The following is a 22,601-nucleotide window of genomic DNA, read 5'->3' on the forward strand; positions in this document are numbered from 1 at the left end:
CTACCTAGTTGCTTATTAAATTACAGCTTTCTTGATTACCCTTTTGAATACCATACTTTAGTAGGTTTGAGGGAAGGCATAGAATTTTATACTTGAAAAGCTCTTTGGGTAATTCTGATATTGCTAACCAATTTATCACAATTCTATTTTCATTATTTGTGTCGTATGTATTGTCTTGGTTTCATCCTTGAATTCAGAGTATGTTTTAATGAAGTCTTTTCGAAATTTTCCATGTGGAAATTCCCTGACAGTTAAGTGGTTAGGACTCTGCTCTTCCACTGCAGAGGGCTTGGGCATGATCCCTGAATCAGGGAGCTGTAGACTTAAAAAATAGTGACCACCTAGAAGTTGAGAGTTATGTTTATTTGGTGGAAATTTTTAGGATTTCAAGCCCAGTAGACTTGGGCATCTCAAATAACCATGAGAAGACTGCTCTGAGGAGGCGAGAGGAGGAGCCAGGATATAGAGAAGTTTTATAACAAGGGCAGGTAGTCTGAAAGTCAGAAAATGATTGTTAATTAAAGGAAGACAGATACCTCAAGGAATTTAGGAGTTCAGCACTCTTCTGTGCTTGGGAAGGTACAAGAGTCTGGGCTCACTGAAATCATTCCTTTAATATGCATCTCAGCTTTCTGGGGCCAGTATCCTGTGTATTTATCCCACATTCTGAGCTTCCATGGGACTCAGTTTAGGGAGTGGTTGCAGCCTCATGGCTGCCAGATTACAGATACTCTTCTCTTTCCTGAGTGCCCTTAAGGGCCTGAATTGGAGGGTGCAATTGCTGATGACTGTTAAATCCTTGTTTACTAATATGGCCAGAAATACTTCATTCCTCAGAACTAAGATCCTGAAAGCTGTGCACATGGCCATAAGGAAATAAATAAAAGATCAAGAAATAATTATATAAATAAAAAGTTTTCCATAAACATTTCCTATTTAGATAATTAAAAGTTATATTTGAGTATACAAGTATTCAGATAAAGTGAATTTGAACGTTGTGTAGGGAGTTAATGCAAATAATGCAAAGTTAATACAAATAATGCAAAGTTAATGCAAATAAACCTCTTTCTTTACTGATATTTGTTTTAATTTTTTATAACTGATAAAAATTCTAGATATGGATAAAGAAGATGCATTAATTTGCTTTGAGGAACACATTCGAGCTTTAGAAAAGGAAGAGGAAGAAGAAAAACAAAAGAGTTTGCTTCGTGAAAGGAGACGACAGCGTAAAAATAGAGAATCTTTTCAGGTAATTTTAAAAGTTCTGTTTTTCAGCTTAATTTTGTAATATGGTTAATGACCTTTAAGAGTGATATAAGCAATTTTGAGAATCCCGGTCTCAGATCATTAACTTGGGCTTTGCAGAGGATCCATAGACATTAATTCTTAAATTATACAGTTAGTTGTGAATCCACTTAAGGAGAGTAGCCATTCCAGGCAAGAGAAACACAGAAGGCTATAGCAGATTTGGTATTTAAAGTGAACACTGATAGGTATGGTTTCACTCAGGAAAGAGGAATCAATAGCATAAGGGAGGACTGAAAATAAAATGTGTGATGAGTCATTAGTACTTATTCATTTTTAGTTCTTTAAAGAACTGTAGGAAATGCTGTGGTATGCTTTTGAGGATGGAGAATCCCAGGGACGGGGGAACCTGGTGGGCTGCCGTCTGTGGGGACACGACTGAAGTGACTTAGCAGTAGCAGCATAATTCTTAAACACTATACAGAGGAGCTAAAATTACAGGTTCTCTGTATAGCCTTATTTTGCATCTATGTCATGTTTTAATTACTGGATCTCTTTCATTAAATCCTGTATTAGGATAAGTGCAGCTCCTCATGGTGCCTAAGATCACCAGTCACCTTAAATGCCACAGCCAATAGCATTATTGCAGTCTTCATTGCATAAGAATGTAACGTTTACTTCTCTTGATGGTTTTCTTTTATCTTAGTAGTTTCCCAAAGGATCATTTGGAGTATTGTTAAAACCAGGGGTTGTTGAGCCTCACCCTCAGAAATTGATTCAGTAGATCTCTTTCAAGTTGTACATAGACCTTTTAAAGGAAGTAGAGCAGCAGAGGAAGATTACTGAGCTGAATGTCTGTCGCAGAACCAATAGAACATGCTTTTGCCTGCGTGTGTGCTTGTTGTGTTCAGTCACCAAGTCATGTCCCCCCAAGGACTGTAGCCTGCCAGGCTTCTCTGTCCAATTATATTAGTAGTAATCAGAAACCATGCCAGACACATACTAACGTGATACAAAGCTATATTTTAAGCTTAAGAATCAGATTAAATATTTTAGGCTGAAGCCCAGATTAAAGGTAGGGGCAAAATTAGACTGATGTTTTGATTAGATAGTTCAGGGTTAAAGACTAGCTTTTCTTTGGTAAGAGAGACCAGTCAAGATGGAAGGAATGAAGAAAGAATTAAAAGATGGAAGTATTCTGTTACTAAGTAAAATCTTTGAAGGTTTATTCAAGTATATATGAGTAGTTATATCATGGACAATATATAAGGAGACCAAAAACAAGGAAGGAGATGAGGGAAAAGAGATTATTGAGTTGGACTGAGGTAGTGAGTGGTGTTGAACTAGTCATTTTGTTGATGGTCATGATCTGGGGAGAAGTTACGACTAGCATCTAATTGGATAGAGGCCAGAGGTATTGATAAACGTTTCCCAATGTACAGGATTCCCATCCTGCATTGTGCCCCCGAAAAGTTTATGAGCTCCAAGAAGTCATTAGTGCCAGCGTTGGGAGCTGCCTTCTCTAAACATAAGGCCTAATGTGTTCTGGAGGATTTATTTTTTTATTTAATTTTCTAAGAGGAAGATACATAATTTTACTAAAGCAATACATTCAGAGTTTGGAGAACTAGGACTTAACCCCCATGTCTGATTTTAAAACCTATTCTTTTTTTCCATATTACTATTATAACTTAAACATAAATTTTTATAGGCACACTTTATTATTATTTTTACTATTTGCCTACTTTCAGGGAAACATATTGACTTCAATACTCTGCAATTTTCAGATGTCCTTCTTCCTGAAAACCAGCCTCAGCCATCTTTGAAGCAGCTTGCTTTTCATCTTGTCCCCATCCTTCCCAAGATGGGGTTAGTAAATACTGGGTTAGCCACAAAGTTTGTTTGGGTTTTTCATAGTATCTTAGGAGAGACCTGAAGAAACTTTTTGGCCAACCCAATAAAAGAGAGTAAAAGCCATACAGTTTTAGCATAATGGTTTTCAAACCTGAATTCATATCAAAGTTATCTGGTGATCTTTAAAATGTAAATTATAAGTATCTTTATTTTAATTCATATTTTAAAAGGAACCTCAAGTGATTTCTAATTATCACTCAAGTTAGATTGGCTGTTGAAACAGTGGTGGTGGTAGTAGTTTAGTTTCTAAGTCATGTCTGACTTTCAACCCTGTGGACTGTAGCCCACCAGGCTTCTCTATCCATCATACTTCCCAGGCAAGAACACTGGGATGAGTTGCCATTTCCTACTCTATCATTACTGGAGTAGATTCAGTGTCAAAATGCTATTACTTATCAGATCTTCGCAGCCAAGAAGTAAAACAGAAATACTAGCAAAGCAGATATGATAGAGTAGATTCTTTAGATACTAGAGAGCATCTTTGAAGATGGTTTCCAAGCTATTTTAAGGATTCCACAGAGGGAGAAGTGTGATCACTAAGTGATCACATAGCAGGGGTGTTGTTAAGCTCTCATTTATGTTGAAGGGTAAGGATGAAAGGATAGAAATTTTAAGTTTGAGAAAGAATTTTGGATATAGAGACTAAATCGACATGCTTATTCCCATTTGGAGAGAAGTGGGGCTATATGTCTGGTATCATTCACGGCAGTGCTATTCAATAAAAATTTGTATGCCACATACATGATTGTAATTTCTTATTAATTTAACTAATACTAATTTTAGTTACCTCTTATTTCACCCAGTATACCTAAAATATTTTCATTTTAACATGCAACCAATATATATTTTGGTAATAAACCTTCAGAATCATTGTGTGTTGTATACTGCTGGCACATCTCAGTTCAGAGTCATATTTCATGATACTTAGCAGCTGCATTTGACCAGCGACTGTGGTATTGAACAGTGCAGGTATAGGAATTTTAGGAACAAAATTTGTACCATAGTTTAGGGACATTTATAGCATTAAATAAACTCTATAAGGATTTCAGGAAGCAGAAAATGTGAAAATTGCAGACTATTGAAGTCAATATGTTGCCCTGAAAGTAAGCAAATAGTAAAAATAATAATAATAAAGTGAGGCTATAAAAATTTGTTTGTTATAACAGTAATAGAAAAAAAGAAATAGGTTTTAAAATCAGACATGGAGGTTAAGTTCTAGTTCCCTAAACTCTATGTATTGCTTTAGTAAAATTATATATCTTCCTCTTAGAAAAGAAAATTAAATAAAAAATAAATCTTCCAGAACACATTAGGTGTTATGTTTAAAAACAAAAAGTACATTTTACAGTAAAAGTGCATGTACCTTCTTTAGCCTCATTATTTGTAATAATAAACAGTGCTTTGAATTTACTTGTATACATATTTATAAACTAGAAATGATGATCTGTCTTAAAGGGGCACATAAACTGAAGTCTGTAAAAGTAATGCACACCTTTTGTCTGAAGTCCAAAATAGTTTATGTAAAAGCAGATTTTACTTTCATCAAAGAGCAAGTATCAGTTGCACTTAAACACATTTGTGATAACACTGGTGGAAGAGTTTTATATATTGCTGTTTTTAACATATATTTTTATTCATGTTATACCAACATTTCCAAAGTCCTTAAATAAGGCTTTTGAATATGTAATGAGTTTGTTGTTGTTGTCCCTTTCCCCCAGATATTTTTAGATGAACTGCATGAACATGGACAACTGCATTCTATGTCATCTTGGATGGAATTGTATCCAACAATTAGTTCTGACATTAGATTCACTAATATGCTTGGTCAGCCGGGTGAGATTCTTCTTTTTCCTAAATTGTAGTTATAATAGTTGGAACGGGCCACAGGGAAGGGTGGTTGTGTTTGGGGCATGGGGTGTGCTTTCTTTTGTTTTATAAACAAAAAAGTAATTGCAGCTCTTTGATTAGAGCTAGCTTTTGACTTCTTTAGTTTTTTCATTAGGATCAACTGCACTTGACCTTTTCAAGTTTTATGTTGAGGATCTTAAAGCACGTTATCATGATGAAAAGAAGATAATAAAAGACATTCTGAAGGTAAATATATACTATTAACTTTTAGTCTGGGGCATATTTTTTAAAATAATACTATGTTCTTTTTGTTACTAATATTAACAAGATTTCTGTTTTTTAGGATAAAGGATTTGTAGTTGAAGTAAATACTACTTTTGAAGACTTTGTGGCAATAATCAGTTCAACTAAAAGATCAACCACATTAGATGCAGGAAATATTAAGCTGGCTTTCAATAGTGTAAGTTATCATTCTTACTGTTATAAACAACTAGATTAATAAAACAGTTCTTAGTACATTTGGCTAAAGATACTTAAGTTGTATGTAAACTCCTGAAATTAGGGAATAGGAATAGTATTTTACAGAGTAGTGGACACTTTCAAATAAGGTAACAGATAATATACTTAGATGGTGAGTGATAGTAAATTCCTTTGCTAAAATTAATTGGCCCTTACCTTATAGATGATGGGAGAATAATGAATTTAACACAAGTTAAATTGTACTATATATATATAAATATGTTTTCTAAAAGTTACTAGAAAAGGCAGAAGCCCGTGAACGTGAAAGAGAAAAAGAGGAGGCTCGGAAGATGAAACGAAAAGAATCTGCATTTAAGAGTATGTTGAAACAAGCTACTCCTCCAATAGAATTGGATGCTGTCTGGGAAGATGTATGTATACTTACAAATTTTTTCCTTTACAGTTGAAAATAAAAATCTTTTTCTTTCTCATAGCTACAGAGATAAACTGAAGTTATTTGAAGATTGTGAACTCAGCTGTGATGGCATTTAGAAATACTGGAGGAATGGAAATAAAGACTGAGAGGGCTGGGCTGCCAGTTTTCACTTGCTGTTTTTTTAGTCATATTGGTATATTTTTCTCAGTTTTCATATTTTTATTGCATATCTGAATTTTTCAGATCCGGGAGAGATTTGTAAAAGAGCCAGCATTTGAGGATATAACTCTAGAATCTGAAAGAAAACGAATATTTAAAGATTTTATGCATGTGCTTGAGGTAATTTTAGTTATATTGTAATTGGCTGATATATTTAAAAATATGTAAAACATTTTTTTTAATCGAAGAATTTAGAATGATCAAAGTGTTCTTCCTAAATTATGCTACTTTTATACAAATGTACTTAACTATCTGGGATGATTAGGGAGTGGTTTATTCTATAGGAACTGCTTTTAAATGAAACACACTAGGCTTGCATGAGAAGGTAAAGATCTATTTAGTGAAGACAATTCATATGTTTCATATTTATATAGTGTTACAGAAATTCATCAATTTAGGAGTCACATGGAATGATTAATAAACCTGTAAAGAACTTAGAATCTGTAAAGCAGATATAAAACAGTTTTAAGCATATTTCAAATATTATACTACATTAGAGGTGTTGGAAGCTCGGGAATGTTCTGAAAAATAGTAAGTTTTTGCTAAAACAAGTAATGATAAAATTACAAATTATTCCACTAGCTGAATTAAGGGTATTTTGATGAAGATTTCAGGTAATCACTTATAGATAGTAAACATGCTAAATTGACCAATAATAATTATTATTTGGTGCCCATGTTATGCTTAACAAATATTACATATACGAATGTAATCCTCACAGCAACCCTGTGAAGTTACAGATGAGCAAACTGAGGCCAAAAGGAAAAGTAATTTGCTGTGAAGGGATTCCAACATAGGCTTTTGACTCTAGGGCCAGTGCTTTTACCAAATATGCTTTGCCATGAGTTTTGGACAAACTTACACTTCACAGCAAAGTGAAGTTAGCATATACTTATATTTGTAATGTTCATGGTCTTTGGGAATAGCAGGTAACTTAATTGTTGACGATTTCTTAGGATTTATTGTCCTTGATAAGTATCAGTGTTGACAACAGTTTGCTCTGTTAACAGGCCCCTTGTACCATATGTTGTCTCTCAGCTGCCTTTAAATCTAGTGCTATTGGCCTGTAGATCTTTTCTACTCAGATCAGCAGCATCTGCATTACCTGTAAACTTGTTAAAAATACAGAAACTCAGGCCCCATTGGCAGAAATGTATCAGAATTATCATTGTCACAAGATTCTTAAGCACTGGAATGTACATTTAATTTTGAGAACCTTTGCTGTAGTGTAGTGTGTTAATATTTTCCCCCAATTCAGGAATGTCCACAACAAGATTCTTTCATGATCTGTGCTGGTAAAGTGATGAGGTCATAAATGGAGCTGATGACCACATAGGGAAGAGCTGAACATACCAGAAAAGGATTTGGACCTCAAAAACGGGCCTTGAGGTAGAAAAGGAAGAAGAGTTAACAATTAGTGACATAAAAAGTGAGAGTCCCTGAACCAGATTTTCCCTTTCCACTTATTTGTAAACTGATTTATTTCCAAATTCTTAGATATGTTTGGGAGTAGGGAACTTTTACTGCAGCGTTTCCCCTCTCCTTCTAGCCTGATCATTGTTCTAGTAAGAGTTAAAATCCACAGAACATTTCCTTTTTTGATTTCACGTGTAGTTAGATTGCCTTTGGATATCTTAAGTTCGATGAGGAAGGGAATGCTCCTTGAAAAGAAAGTAGATTTTGTATTCAATTTCTGAGACTAACCTCCTTTACAGATGGCTCTGGGGTAATTCTTTATTTCAGTGCTGAACTTAGCTCACTGACAAAAGCCATGTTCATCAAATAAATAAAATGTAATTATATTTCATTGTTTTTGAAAGTAGTGTGACTATTCTGTAGATACATACCTTTATAGAGGGTATCAGTTGTCCCCACTGTACCCACACCATTCTCATTGCTGTAAGAAGTATTTTATTAATACTTTTAAACGTGTGTTTAGATGTGAAATGAGTGCGTATAGGATAGTTAAAATGTTCTCTTCACTTTAAGTGATAGTAACTCTTTGCACAGTTTCAAGTTGGGAAGTACATTCTAAAAATGCAAAATGAATGTCGTTTTTACTCTAAAAAGAACTTACTTGCAAAACTATTAAAAATTCTCTGTGATCTGTTATCTAAAGTGTGAGCTTCTGTAATTTTTTTCTTTTGCCTCTGTAGCATGAATGTCAACATCATCATTCAAAAAACAAGAAGCATTCTAAGAAATCTAAAAAACATCACAGGAAGCGCTCCCGCTCTCGATCAGTAAGAAAGTTTATTTAAAATGGTACCATAAGTATATTGAAGTATTTGTTAGCATCATTATGAATAAAATTGTTTATGTTGTGTAGGGGTCAGATTCAGATGATGATGACAGCCATTCAAAGAAAAAAAGACAGCGATCAGAGTCTCGTTCTGCTTCAGAACATTCTTCTAGTGCTGAATCTGGTAAACATAATTTTAACTTGATTAAAGTCGTTGGCATTTGGATGTCCTCAAATTCTGACACTTTTCTTTTCATGCTGCTTAGAGAGAAGTTACAAGAAATCAAAAAAACATAAGAAGAAAAGCAAGAAGAGAAGACATAAATCAGTAAGCAAACTCTTGATTTTTATACTGCACCTAAGCTTTTGCCCTTAGCTTTCTCAGTGGCAGTAGACATTTCTGCTTGGTCCTATGCAGAGTTTAGGTGAGCACCTAAACTCAAGAGTTTCAGAGTTGTGGTTCACCTTAATCTTGCAATAAAATCCTTTGGTGAACTTGAAACAAATAATAATAAACAGCGTTAGGATTCCCACTCTGGTTTTTTATATTAATCTTAGAGAAAGAGCCAAGTGTGTGTGTGTGTGTGTGTCACAGCTGTCTTAGAGAAAGAGCCAAGTGTGTGTGTGTGTGTGTATGTGTCTCATAGCTATCTTAGAGAAAGAGCCAAGTGTATGTGTGTGTGTGTCGCATAGCTATCTTAGAGAAAGAGCCAAGTGTGTGTGTGTGTGTCTCAGTTATCTTAGAGAAAGAGCCAAGTGTGTGTGTGTGTGTGTGTGTTGTGTGTGTGTGTCATAGCTATCTTAGAGAAAGAGCCAAGTGTGTGTGTGTGTGTCTCATAGCTATCTTAGAGAAAGAGCCAAGTGTGTGTGTGTGTCTCATAGCTATCTTAGAGAAAGAGCCAAGTGTGTGTGTGTGTCTCATAGCTATCTTAGAGAAAGAGCCAAGTGTGTGTGTGTGTCTCATAGCTATCTTAGAGAAAGAGCCAAGTGTGTGTGTGTGTGTGTGTGCGCATCTCATAGCTATTGTTGAGAACCACAAGTTTAAACAACTTCTCTTCTATTCTTGGTTCTTGGTCTTAGGTACACATCAAGATATACCTAATCTTAGGGATGAAGGTACACCTAATTTAGTGACCCATTTTTAGTGATAGTTTACCCTGTCAGACTGTCATCTTTCCCATAGGAAAGACCAACTTGCTGCCATGAATCTTTGGAATGTTTTAGATTCCTTAAGGTTATCAATTCAGATTTCACCACTCTAGGAATACATAAATACTGTGTTAAATGTGGGTGTTCTTAAGTATTACCAATATAAGGGTTTTTTTCCTAATAGCATTTTGATAAAGTAACCATTTTAACATTGTCTTTTATTTGCAAAGGACTCTCCAGAGTCAGATGCTGAAAGAGAAAAGGATAAAAAAGAAAAAGACCGGGAAGGCGAAAAAGACAGAACTAGACAAAGATCAGAATCAAAACACAAATCACCTAAGAAAAAGACTGGAAAGGATTCTGTAAGTATTTAGAATTCTTCCTCTTTGTATCTACCAGTTAGCTGCTTTTCACACAAAGCAGTTTTCTAATGTATGTCATTTGTGTGACCCAATTTAAGCATCCTAAATTTCATATTCATTAAAAAAATAACGTGGCGTTCTGTCACTGTTGTTTAACCCACTAAGAAAGAATATGTTGTTCTAGCTTTGTACATTCTCATTAAGAAATGCCAATGGATGTTTTCTGCCTAATTTAAGAATATAAAATTTAACAGATGAAACTCAAATTGGGTTTTCCCTTGATATGGCATCATTGTAAATCCTGTTTCAATAGGTAGCTTTCCAACAGCTTTTAGAAATAATCATTGAGAGGAAAGAGGTGAGGGCAAATAGGGGGATATTATAAGCCAAATCTAGTGTTTTAATATCGAATTACATAGTCAGTCCTTAGTTTCCCCCATATGTATGTGTGTGGCAGAGCATATGACACATGCCTTCTTCACCTTGCTGTTCATGCCACAAATGCTGTGGGCTTAGCAAGCATAATGCCTCTGAGCTACCAACTGAGAGTTTAAGCTGTGTAGGTAAGTCCTCGTCCTCCCTTAGGATTTTCTCCTTGGGTGGGAATAGGGTGGAGGGGTGTTTGTTTTCAAACAGCACTGAAGAGTCTGATGCACATCTTTGGTGAGGAATGATTATTTCCTCTGTATTTACTTAGCGACTTAAGTGTCCTTGCTGCTGCTGCTAAGTCACTTCAGTCATGTCTGACTCTGTGCGACCCCATAGACGGCAGCCCACGAGGCTCCCCCGTCCCTGGGATTCTCCAGGCAAGAACACTGGAGTGGGTTGCCATTTCCTTCTCCAATGCATGAAAGTGAAAAGTGAAAGTGAAGTCGCTCAGTCGTGTCTGATTCTTAGCGACCCCGTGGACTACAGCCCACCAGGCCCTCCGTCCATGGGGAGTGTCCTTACATTAGATTAAATGGGATCCCTGAAGGGTGATAGAAAATATAGGTGAACAATCAACTTTTCAAGAGTTGAGTTCCTTCTCAAAGTGTTTTGTGTGGTTTTTGTTGTTTTTAAATTTTTTCCAGCCTAACTTGTCCTCATAACTCTGGGTACAATATAATAATGCTCAAAAGATAATACTTTAGTATAAAAATACAGGATAACCTAGACTCTGAAAAATTAATGAAGAATACTTAGGAAATGAACACCCAGCTTCCATTAAATGGAAATAAGATGTTTCATATTCAGTTATGTAGAAGGGAGGAAAAGAAATGGATACATACTATTCTCCCTGATGTACATATTAAACTGAAAGTAAACACCTTAGAATGGAACTCTCCTAAGAGAACTGTCTCCCCTGGTTACTCCCCAAATAACCAGGGAGTATTTGGTTAATTTGGTTAAGGCTTTTGGGAAAGAAATCAGTCTTTAATCAGTCTGTGATGCCTTAGTTTCTGTGGAAGAGAATCCATGTAGATTTTGTGTTCTTTTTTCAAAGGTTCACTACTACTTACCCTTTTGAGTACTGACACAATCGTATTCACTGTTGTTTTTCAGGGTAATTGGGATACTTCTGGCAGTGAACTGAGTGAAGGAGAATTGGAAAAGCGCAGAAGGACCCTTTTGGAGCAACTGGATGATGATCAATAAATTATACCAAATATGTTTACAGTATGATTTAAAGTCTAATTCAGACCAGGGACTCTATTTTAAGTTCAATTGAAATAACACTGGGTTTTAATTATATCACAGAAAAAAAAAAAAAAAAAGTGCATTTAAGTATTGTTATTGTGGACTTTATAAAAGCAAAGGAAATTGAAAATAACTTTTGATTCTGTATCAAGAATCATATTTTCATACAGTCATAACTGTCTGTCTGTGACCCTTTCATAGGGCACTGCAGGATGGATTAAAGGTGGCAATTTACTGATAACTGCAGGTGTCTCTACTTTATTCTAAAGTGTAAGTCATGAGGTGATTTGATTTACTTTATAGAAGCTGGATTTTGAAGATATAATGGAAAAATTTTGATATCTAGTAGTACAAAAAAAAGCACCAGCAACTGATATACTGCTTTTTTGTGCACTACCCAACTGGTTAAAGATGATATGATCTTTTATGGTAAACTCAGAAATAGTGTTCATAATGGAAACCTGGTAGACCCTTAACTATAGTGGTGCTGCTCAGCACTGCTATAATAAAGCCACCATTATTTTTTATGGAACATCTGAATACATTTTGAAAAGGCTACTGTGAGGGCATTATTTTGAGGTGATGTTTAAAAAGTTAACATCAAATCAAATTGTAAATTAGCTTAAATATATTGCCTTAAGGACCTACTAAAGAATGTGCCACCGAACTTAAAGTGATGGCTGCAATATCCTTGTCTAAAACAAATCAATGTTGACTTCAGCAATTTCTTTAACAGTTTTTTTTTTTATCCGAACTTTCTCTTGCTTTTTTTCATTGAGGAAGTCTTTTACCTTCCCTGCTCACTGAGAAGTATTGACTTCGTGGTACACATTCTAAAGCATTTCTGATTTGAATATTTTTGTACATTTTTATCAATTATTAAATCTTCTCTTCTAGTGTGTACTAGTATTTATTTCTACTGCTCAGCTCTAAAAAAAGGAAAAGAAAAAAATTGTATGATTCTTTAAAGGTTAAGATACTAAACCCCTAAAATTTTGCTTTATCTAATCCACATAGCCAAGTTACTTTCCTTTTTTAATATTTAAGAATATTATAAATCATACAGGCCCCTGTATTTGTTTTTGATCTATGAATTTCCTACAGAATACTTTAAGAAAGGCAATGGTTTGAAGCGAGAATACTTTTTACATGCTAACTTTTGAAGGTTGGTAATGTAATTTATACTATTTTCCTTCAGTGCAGGAGATTTTTTTTAAGTAAATAAATTTAGCACATAGTCTTTGGTATTACCTTAGGTATTTTTTTATTTTGGGCATTTGGGGCAATCCTAATTCACGTTGGGATTTGGAAGAACAAAAAGTTCATTTTCCCTTCACCATCCTAATCAATTTGAAAGTGGGACAGACTGGGATGACTTTTCTCATCTCTGCCCCCTATGTTTCAATTAAATCTAGTATCCACTCTTGAAAGCCGCAGGGGAAGGCTGGGGGGAGTCCTGAACTGGGGGGAGTCTCAATGCCAAGTCATATTTCTGCTGTGAAATATGACATGACTTTGTAGAAAGTAAAAACCACTATCTTCAACAAATGCGAAGCCAGTTTCTTGCTTGACGTTAGTCTCCTATTGTATATTAGAACCACAACATATAACAACTTTATCAACAGGCAAGTTGCCTAGACTTAATGTTCAGAGGCCCCTTCATAATAATAGTTAATATTGTTTATCATGTCAAAAAAAAACACTTGACCTGGACATCAAAGTAAAATATGCATATGATATTGGCAGAAATACTGGTGGTGTTTCACAGAATTTAGAATCTGTAAAACTTCCATGAATCATGATTTTTTAAAGTACAACTTGAAAGTTTTTAGTTTTCCTATTAAACTATTGATGTGATTTAGCATGTCCTTAAATTAACTTTCTGTATTATAGAGATACTGTCTTATCACAACTTCAGATTCCCATAAGACAGTACAAACTCAAGTTCCCTTATTGTTCCAACCATGAAAATTATTTGACCCAAAAACAAAGCTAATGAGTTGTAAAGCAAAAATACAATGTACTTTTTATAAAGTATGTAATTGAAGTGACTATAATCCTGTAGTGATCCCATCAAATGGCATTAAGTTGCCAGAAAGATACTATGGCCTGGGATATAGGTGATGGGTAGATTTTATTAAAATAAGAGTTATGTGTGAATATCTTTAATCCATTTGATTAGGTTTCTAAATCTTCAGTCTAATAAAGTTGAAATGTCATAGAATATTGGTTTTAATAGAGCTGAACAGTTATGTTCAAAATGTGTTCAAACAGAAAGTATGTTTATATTCAGATAAAGGGAATTTATACTTTTCAGTTAAGCCTCAGACTTAGGTAAATGTTAAGGGCTTATCTTCCCTCATTATCATTAATATTAATGAACTCTTGGATTAAATTCAGTAATATATTTAATATGCTTAATAATCAAAAATAGGACTTCAAATATTCCTTCCAGTATTTAATTCCTATGTGGAAAAATTGAATTGGTATAAAAAGTTAATGATATATGAAGAATTCTTTGCACCTCTCCCAAGTGTATTTAAGCAACATAAAACTTTTAAATAAAAGCAGTGGTCCCAACATTTTTAATACAGTGATGCCATTTCATTATCATTACCCAAAGGAGCGTCAGCCTATAGATCATTCATGTGTTTCAACAATGAAAATAATTTTTATGCCTCCCAGTAAATCTGAAAATGCTCAAAGTATCACAGCCATTTCATCTTGATTTTTGCTAATTGCACCCCGTTTACAACAATAGTATGAAAGGGGTTGGCCTAGAGTAAAGCAGTCTTTTAATTCACAGTGGTAAGACTGTAAAACTTTCAAAATCTGTATACATTTTTCTGAAAAGAAGATCCATAGTTTTCATTGAGTTACCAGGGGGCCTGCATCTTGTGTTAAGAATCATTTGCCTAGGTGATCCTGGTTTTCTTCCAGTGTTAATGGTCAACTGAGTGCTGACTAGGCAGCCACTTTTTATTTTTGCATCCAGATAGGGGTAACTCCTTTATTTAAGGATTATTTAAAACTTGGATACTATTTGAGAGAGCAGTTTCTAATCAAATAGTACCCAGCAAAGAGTAATTAATGCATTTTAAAAAATGAGTTTATAGGGTGTTCATTATGTAACTTAAATGTAAACTGCAAAGCTAAAGAACTAAATAAACACTTCTAAAAGCAAAATCAAGGCAAAGCACATTAATTCCTTACATCTTAAATCAGACTTTTTCTTTTCCCTTGGGGAAGTCTCTCTCCCAATAGCAGGTCAAATTTTCTTTTACATTTTCTAGGACTCATTTTACATAAAGGAAAAGCAAAATAACATCCCAAGTAATTTTCATGGAAATGCATTCTAAGTTATAGTTTCATTCTATGGTTCTAGTAATGGTGTATAGCAGTCTAATAATACTTACCTTCCTTATTCTTACCTTGCTGTTAAGTTTTTCCACCGTTTTGATGTAGATGGTGGTCAGATTCCTTGGGGGCAAGGATTTGTGTATCACTCACTGTCATGCGAATTAGAACAGTGCCTGGCACATAGTAGGCATTTATTGAGTGAATGTAAAATAAAATATCAGTTGACAGATGTACTCATCCAGCATCCATGGTACTTGTCATCTGTATTAAAGGGCTTGAAAAAGCATCATGGCAATAAACCATACTGAACCCCAAACTAATTGAAGTACACTGAAGATACATTCTAGTGACTGTGCCTCAGTCTTAACTGTTCCTTCAGAAATGTCCACTTATTATATATGAGAACATACAACTTTTCATGTGGTTTTTGAGTAGGAAAGGCAATCTCTTGTGATGATTTGAAACATACCTTCATATCATACACACAATTCTGTTACAAGGGTAGTCGTTTAAAAGTAGTAACTTTTGAGGAGCTAACATTTAGCTAGATCAGAGTTGATCTAAAGGCCCTAATTAGACAAAACAAAGTTCCTATTTTAAGTTCTGAGAACTAATCATTTCAGGCCATTTTTGACAAACAGGTGAATAATGGTGACAGGGCATGTATACACTTAAGTGCTACTGGAGCTAACTTAAAGATGAGTTAGGAAGGGGAAGATTTTGCTCCAGTTATCCACATAGTCTCCCTAGCCCTCCAAACCATACTTTCTGGCTTAAATTTCTTAATTGCAGTGAATTTTTTATGCTTTTTAAAAAATCACTATATAAAAACTGTTCTTGTCAGTATGATCTAGTTCAAGGCCATCTCATCATTATTAGTGATAGATACTTGACTGTTAATTTGATGGTAATTTGTCCTAGGTTTAAGGTTGATATTTGCATTTGAGGGGAACTAGCTCACCTCCAGTTTTTATTCAGACTGAAACAAAGTGGCTGTCTAATCTCACATCATATTCAAACTAAGCCATTTCTTGATGCCCCTCTTTTATGCTGTCTTGGGGGGTATCTAAATGTGGTAATTATAATCTTTTTTTTTTTTTTTTTTTGGTCCTGCCTGCAAACTTTTTTGGTAGGTGTTGCTCTCTTGCCTACCTCTACAACTAAACTGAAGACTTGTTCTGAAAGGTGAGTAATAACAAGGAACAAGGTTTCTACTTTGTGTTTGTACTTAACAGATTTTCTCTTCTGTTCATATATTGTTCTGATGTAAAGAACTTCAATTATATAAAAGGTAGACCTTTTGTAAATAAATATAATTTATTAGAAAAATGACATCTACTAAATTGGATCTGTGTCAGCCTTTTCCTTTAAGCACTGTTGTATGCAGCAGTTCTGTGCTGTGCGCTGATAGATGCCCACATTCTGTTTTCTCAATGTTAATACTTGCTTTTCTTTATAAAAAGTTAGACCAAAAAAGTATATCAGCATTTGTCCATGCATTTGTTTCTTGCTTCAGATTTTTTTCTTAGCAATAGTTGGAGTATTAGTTTAGAAAAAGTAGAAGATTAATCCTTTGGCACAAAGTGGGCTGATAGTATATTTGTCTGTGCACACATTTCTGATAAAAACAATGTATTAGGGCTAAGAATTTCATTTTATCAAATTTAAAATTAATAGATGTGAATTATAAATCTAGTATTGTGAAAGTATATTTCACAGTGTAAAATTAGGTGATTCTACAAAATCCAGTATGTTGACCCAGCAGAGTCAGTGGTGGATGTCAAGTTCCATTAACCGCTGAGCACTGTTGAGTGAGCAAGGTTGCTGGACATTCATTGCAGTGTCATTGGCAGTGACTTTTATTGGATTAAGATACAGTTTTAGTCACAAAGATTGGGAGTGAAAAACAAAGAGACTTACCTCTGAGGCATTAGAAAAATATTTAAAAATTGGTGCTACTGATACATTTCCAAAACCTAACCATATCTACCTCATTTTAACTTATTGCTCTAGTTTACTCTTGAAAATATCCTGACAGAATATTAATGACCTGATTTCCTTTACCATGAGGCACTTCTCCTGGTACAAAACAAACAAGAGTCTTAATAATTGCAAAATTTTAACTTTTTTCTGTTTTAAAAGTTTCAGCTACAAGTCTACCTTGGGAATATTGCAAGTTTGGTTCCAGATTATCACAATAAAGACTAATTTATGCCCCTTTAAGTTGTTTTTTAAACCACTTGGACAGTTTCTTAAATTATAAATTTCTTTACTTCGCTAAAAAATATACTAAATGAATATAGTAAGAATATACTCTGATGACTTGGAATTCCAAATATCTGTGCATGCACAAGTGTTTCAGGTGCTTGGTGCCTGTCTGCAATCCACTAGTAGACTGAGTATATGCAACATCCTCATGACAACAAATGTTGAGAGAGGCAGTATCTCACCAAAAAAAGAGTGCTTTTTCTCTGGAAGGGATAAATTCATAACTAGGATTCTGGAGATACTAATCTCAATGCTAAAATACTCAATACTAAAATCTGCTTGGTTTCTACGTTCCAAACAGCAAGTGACCAGGAGTTCTGTAGAGGAAGGAGTTTTCCTTACATTTTACCAAGTCTGTTTAGGTTATGAATTCAAGCAGCAAAACATACCTGTTTGTAGAAGCTAAAAGAGTATACATGAAACCGGCACATAAAACCCCCTAAAGTATACACTGAAAGACTACAACACAGTACAGGATAGTAGTGTAAATAGTTTATTTGCTCATATGCCATGAAAAGACCAGAAAAGTAACATGAACTGTTTTTATAAAACATTTCTAATATTGCTAAGAAGCAGGCCCATTAGGAGACAAACAGAAAAGGACATGCCAATATTATTGTCTATTTGTAGATTAATAAATAGCCCATTTTAACCTATGTTCATCAGGATTGAGCTTTGGAAAACAGCTGCTTTGTGGTAAAGGACCAACTATTTGTGTTAAATCTCATGGTCAAATCCCTCTTTTCATCAAAATGAAACGTTGAATGAGTCAGACACAATCTTGGCATGTTCTTTTTTAAAGTACACATGAAAATGTGCTAGCAGGTGGCAGTTTAATCTTTTTGTAAATAGATACGCTAAAGTGAAATGTGGTAACTGATCCCTAAACTGTCCTTGAAGTTAAATATATATATTAAAAAAAGAAACCTATAAGTTAAAATAACATTCAGATTGTATAGCATAGGCTGATGCATTTTTAAACAATATTTACAATATTACCCAGAGGCTTAGGTGGGAATTAAAGAGAAGTGTAAAAACCATAAAAAACTGCACCGATTTTATAGCAAAATATCTGTACATTTAAAAAGAGATATATAACTACACATTATCCAAGGGAAATGAGACCTTCACCAAGGAGTTCACATGAGCACAACATAAAATAAATTCAGTGGTTAAATACTATACAATAAACTTTACAATTAATATACTGGTGTAATGTACCAATAAGGTAAGCCAGAAGCAGAATGTGTGATGGAAATTACAAATTAGCTTCAGTCCAGTTTTTGACTTTGGATCAAGTGCCCTGCCAGAGATGAAGGAACAACAGTGGCTTTGTTGGCCATTTAGTCCCATTACATGTCATTTAAGCTTAATACCAATGTAATTCAGCAATTTAATTGCAATTCCCCACAAGGTAGTCTGGGAAGTACAAGAATTTCTTAGCTCTTAATGTGTGATGCCAAACATATCTAATCCAATCTACCAAAAGGAGGAGGGGGGAACCCTGCGATTGTCAGAGTGATAAGGCCAGGTTACTAATACTACTCTGCTAGCGGAAGTAAATCTTGAATGCTTGTTCATGGAGCTAGTGAACTTCTCCCTGGCTAGCAAGGCACTGATTTCTATTCTCAGGATTGACCCATAGTGGTCCTCAGAAATCCTAATACTGACTACTGAGATGTTAATTTTAGTGGTAATTAATAAACATTTGTATTTTTAAAAGCTGCCTCTAGCTGAAGAACAGTACTGCAAATAAGTCTTGTACACATCTGTATGCCATCATATGGTCTCATTCATACCATTGAATATCTCATGAGGCATCGTGCCCCAACACAGAAGCAGAATGTGAAACAAGTTGACTGACTTCTGTGCCACTGCAGTTATATCCTATTTGTACTTGGCTGGGGCTTGGGTATAGACAAAAGGAGTTTTATCACATGACTTTTTCCTTCCGTGCTGCAAGCCCTTAAAAATACAAAGTTGACAGGTATGGCTAAAACAAAATTAACTTTCTTAAAAGACAGCAAAGGAAGCCCACAGCAGATGCATTCCATGTTATTTACAACTTATCAGGAAACCAGGGTGGGCCATCATGGGACAATCACAATGGCAGATAATGAATGTAATATGAAATTTATATTTTGGTTAAAAAATAACATACTGGTGTAAAAAGATACTAATCAAATCAAATCCTATTGCTTTGATTAATCTGAGCAGGTACTTCCACTTTTAGGCACTTGTTAACAAAGGTTGAAAGCAGAGCCCATCATTTAAAAATTCCTATGTGTTTGCTAAATCTGAGCCCTTAGAATATTTGATCTATGTTCAAGGCTGCAGTTAAATGGTAGCACAGAAAGTTCACATGGACATCTTCATTCACGCACACCCTCTATTCACACAAGCAGGTCTCTGGTTCACATGGTCATTTCGGCACCATTAACAGAACGCAAGTTCTGGTCATCAAAGCGCCGCCTAACACTTCTCCTCACCGCATCGGCTCGTCTGTATGGTTGGTTTCTAAGATCTGTAAAGAGGAGAGCACCAATGAGAGAATTGCAATCTGTAATATCATGTGTCTAAACAAGACAGAGGCCAGCTGGCAGCCAATCAAAGCAGCTTGTGTAGAAGAGTCAGCTAATGGGCCCTTCAAACTGAATTTGAGCCAAAAACATGTACTTTGCCCTCGATATTTACAGTCAAGCAAAACAGCATGTAATACTGGTGTGATTCTGGCTCTTACAAAATACAAGTAGAGTGCTTCTGTCACTGGCCAGAGAATCTAGCCGAAGTCATTTTGAAATGTTTCTTCCATTGGGAAGTAGCTATTACTTAGTAGTCATTTTTCTTTCTGAAAACGTGAATACCAACAATTGCAATAAACTTTAAACTGCAAGACAAAACACCGCCTTGTCCTATCTGAGATTTTAATTAAGGAAGGAGCTTACACCTAGTCTGCAGCCATGGCTTCCATTATTATTCCATTAAAACGAACTTAGGTCAGTTTATTTTGTGAATCAGATATATCACAGTCAACCACCAAACAAAAGCAATCACTATATCAAAATAACACTCCATTCCTGAACGTTCTTTCCTGCCACCCAAGATGATGTTTTTCATCAGAGGGGAAAGATTGTATGGGCCCTCTTGGATTCCCCAGTTTGTACTGCCAGTGAATGGCAGGATGCCTAACAATAACAACAAAATGCTTGAATGAATCAACCACTGTACTTTAGTTCAAGCAGGAAGGAATGAATGAGATGCACAAGAGGGATTTTAGTAAGCGCTCTTCGTATGAGGGCATGCTTTCTTGAATAAGGCAGGGTAGCCTCCATTTAATGGAGTCAGAACACAGTGAAAGGAAAAAGCAGGCTTCATACCTTTTCCCCTTGTTCTGTTTAGTATGTATTTCCCTACATCAACTTAGTATTGTTGATTTCTGTTTAGAAAAAAATCCTATCTTTAGAAAGGGAAACAAAAGAATTAAAACATTTCATCTTTTTTATCCCTTCACTGCTCAGATTGAAAATGGATGGGTCATAGCTGGTCCACAGGATGTTTGGCAGATGCCTTAAATTTTTAAATACAGTTTCCTAGAAATTTAAACTGGGAATTAACCTAAAAACCAAGGTTTCTTGACTTTTGGAAAACTGGTTTTGGGCCCATTTAATTCTCACATGGCAAAATAAGCTAGAGCTAAGTGAGTGCTCAGCTCAATTCAGCACTGTCCCCACCCCATAAACTCCTGACTCACTGGAATTTGTGACCTTGCCCTACTCCTAAATTCAGGCCAAGAATGGTTTTGCATGCCTAATAATGTTCTCGAGCCTTTGCTTCCTCACCCAGAGTGGTAATGGAGGTTACAATTCCATTTCTGGCTCAGGATACGCAGTGACCTGCAATTTCATGGTTCCTAATAGGTCCTCAAAGGAATTCGTTCTAAAAACCCTAATCCTTAAAAGACTATAGATCATGTTCCCTGGCCAGGATTTGGTCTCAATTTCTTTGGATCAAAATGGGGTTCACCGAGTAACTTAAAGGCCAAGAAGGGGTTAAGGGAAGGACAGCCTCACACCCAAAGTATAACCATCAAATACCCTTACCCAAGCCATCACATGTGAGAACACAGCAGGAGACCAAACAGTCCAACAGAGAGGCTTAGCCTCACATCATTGGAATGTGAGGTGCAAAGACTTCTCCCTGCTCAGACTCTCACCAGTATTACCCTCAGCCAGAGATTGAAATCATTGATCTGCATACAGAGAGAGGAGGAAGCTAAGTAAAAAGTGATGCTTGCCAGCTCTGTGTATCCTCCACCACCGGTGTGCTAGAAGAAATCCTTACCCTCGAGTGAACATTTGGAAATTTAGTGATATTATTCTTCTTTAAAGCTAAACAGAAAAAAAAAACAAAAACACAAAATGATGGTTAAGTAAAAATGGGATGAATATGGAAAGCAATTCAACTTTGTGAATAACATTCCCGGGCATGTTAGCCAACAGAAGAAGAAAGGAAGCCAGACTACAAGAGGTGTTAGAGAAAACCAGGGAAGGGCGAGCATGCCTTCCCACCCAGCTCTGACCACCCAGATCCAAGCTGCTTTGAAGTTTGGCTCCAGAAACAGTCCGGCAGCAAAGCTGACAATAGCCTTGTTAATAAGCACTGGTGGGTAAGCACACTGCAGCACAGGCAACGACATACCACATCCTTATCTTCAGACACAGAAGAGCATACATAACAAGTGCAATTCAGAGAAGAAAACGCCACAAACTAAACATGTAACTGGTTCCATGTCAATCTCAGCATGGCAGTCAAACAGCGGCTATTTCATATACTCAAAGTGTGTGTTTCCTTTGTCACTCTTGTAATCAACAGAGAAGTTTATTCCTTATTCAGCCATCAGAAATGAAGCCCAGGCTTATTTCTTGGGAAAGGTTGATCGTGTTTTTCTTTTATTTTCAAGAACAGTAGCATTTGCCAATAAAAGATATTTGCTAGTAATATTTAGCCACCATCTTGACCAAAGAAGCAGATCCAGATATGAGCTCATCACAGTAGTAATGCCCTGGGTTTGACATGGAACAGAGCCACCAGTGAATAAGCATGAATGAGAAGACAGTGGGGTCTCCCAAGCCTTTATATTCATTGCTTAGTTCACAGCCTTGCTCCAACGGAACTGCTGACAGCTGAAACTTGGTCATGACACTCAGAAGGAAAAGTGAATATAAAGCTACAGATTACCTATATCAGCTTACACAGGCCTCTAGATCTAAAGAGCTCCCTGAGTTTAGCTTGTACCATGAGCTCCATCACACTGTGGATGATGGCTACGAACTACATAAGGCACTTAAGATCCAACTTACAGGTGTGTGTACTTCACAGATCCTTTTGCAAATCATTTTGCATCTGTAGAGCACTTTGT

At 35.6% G+C, this 22,601-nt stretch overlaps 2 protein-coding genes across 25 annotated transcripts in view; one reads left to right on the plus strand and one right to left on the minus strand.

The window, feature by feature from the left end:
• PRPF40A (pre-mRNA processing factor 40 homolog A) overlaps positions 1-14,728 on the plus strand; it is a 61,320-nt gene extending 46,592 nt beyond the window's left edge. For 6 of the 15 annotated variants that reach the window (XM_027560608.1, XM_027560622.1, XM_027560628.1 and 3 more), the window contains 11 exons: positions 1,116-1,249; positions 4,878-4,992; positions 5,150-5,253; positions 5,351-5,467; positions 5,760-5,897; positions 6,146-6,241; positions 8,278-8,364; positions 8,451-8,547; positions 8,630-8,691; positions 9,743-9,874; positions 11,420-11,512. In XM_027560608.1, coding sequence (XP_027416409.1) covers positions 1,116-1,249; positions 4,878-4,992; positions 5,150-5,253; positions 5,351-5,467; positions 5,760-5,897; positions 6,146-6,241; positions 8,278-8,364; positions 8,451-8,547; positions 8,630-8,691; positions 9,743-9,874; positions 11,420-11,512 — 1,175 coding nt within the window. Of the gene's footprint in view, positions 1-1,115; positions 1,250-4,877; positions 4,993-5,149; positions 5,254-5,350; positions 5,468-5,759; positions 5,898-6,145; positions 6,242-8,277; positions 8,365-8,450; positions 8,548-8,629; positions 8,692-9,742; positions 9,875-11,419 lie in introns of all 15 variants that reach the window. The other 9 variants (XM_027560625.1, XM_027560632.1, XM_027560646.1 and 6 more) reach the window with 3 other exon arrangements.
• Positions 14,729-17,659: 2,931 nt separating this feature from the next.
• Positions 17,660-22,601, minus strand: part of FMNL2 (formin like 2) — a 332,001-nt gene continuing 327,059 nt past the window's right edge. For 4 of the 10 annotated variants that reach the window (XM_027560575.1, XM_027560567.1, XM_027560485.1 and 1 more), the window contains one exon: positions 17,660-19,706. In XM_027560575.1, the coding sequence (XP_027416376.1) occupies positions 19,597-19,706 (110 nt within the window). In that variant the 3' untranslated portion in view covers positions 17,660-19,596. Of the gene's footprint in view, positions 19,707-21,476; positions 21,571-22,601 lie in introns of all 10 variants that reach the window. The other 6 variants (XM_027560496.1, XM_027560557.1, XM_027560537.1 and 3 more) reach the window with 6 other exon arrangements.

This window comes from Bos indicus x Bos taurus, chromosome 2 (genome assembly GCF_003369695.1).
Source record: "Bos indicus x Bos taurus breed Angus x Brahman F1 hybrid chromosome 2, Bos_hybrid_MaternalHap_v2.0, whole genome shotgun sequence".
Lineage (NCBI taxonomy): Eukaryota > Metazoa > Chordata > Mammalia > Artiodactyla > Bovidae > Bos > Bos indicus x Bos taurus.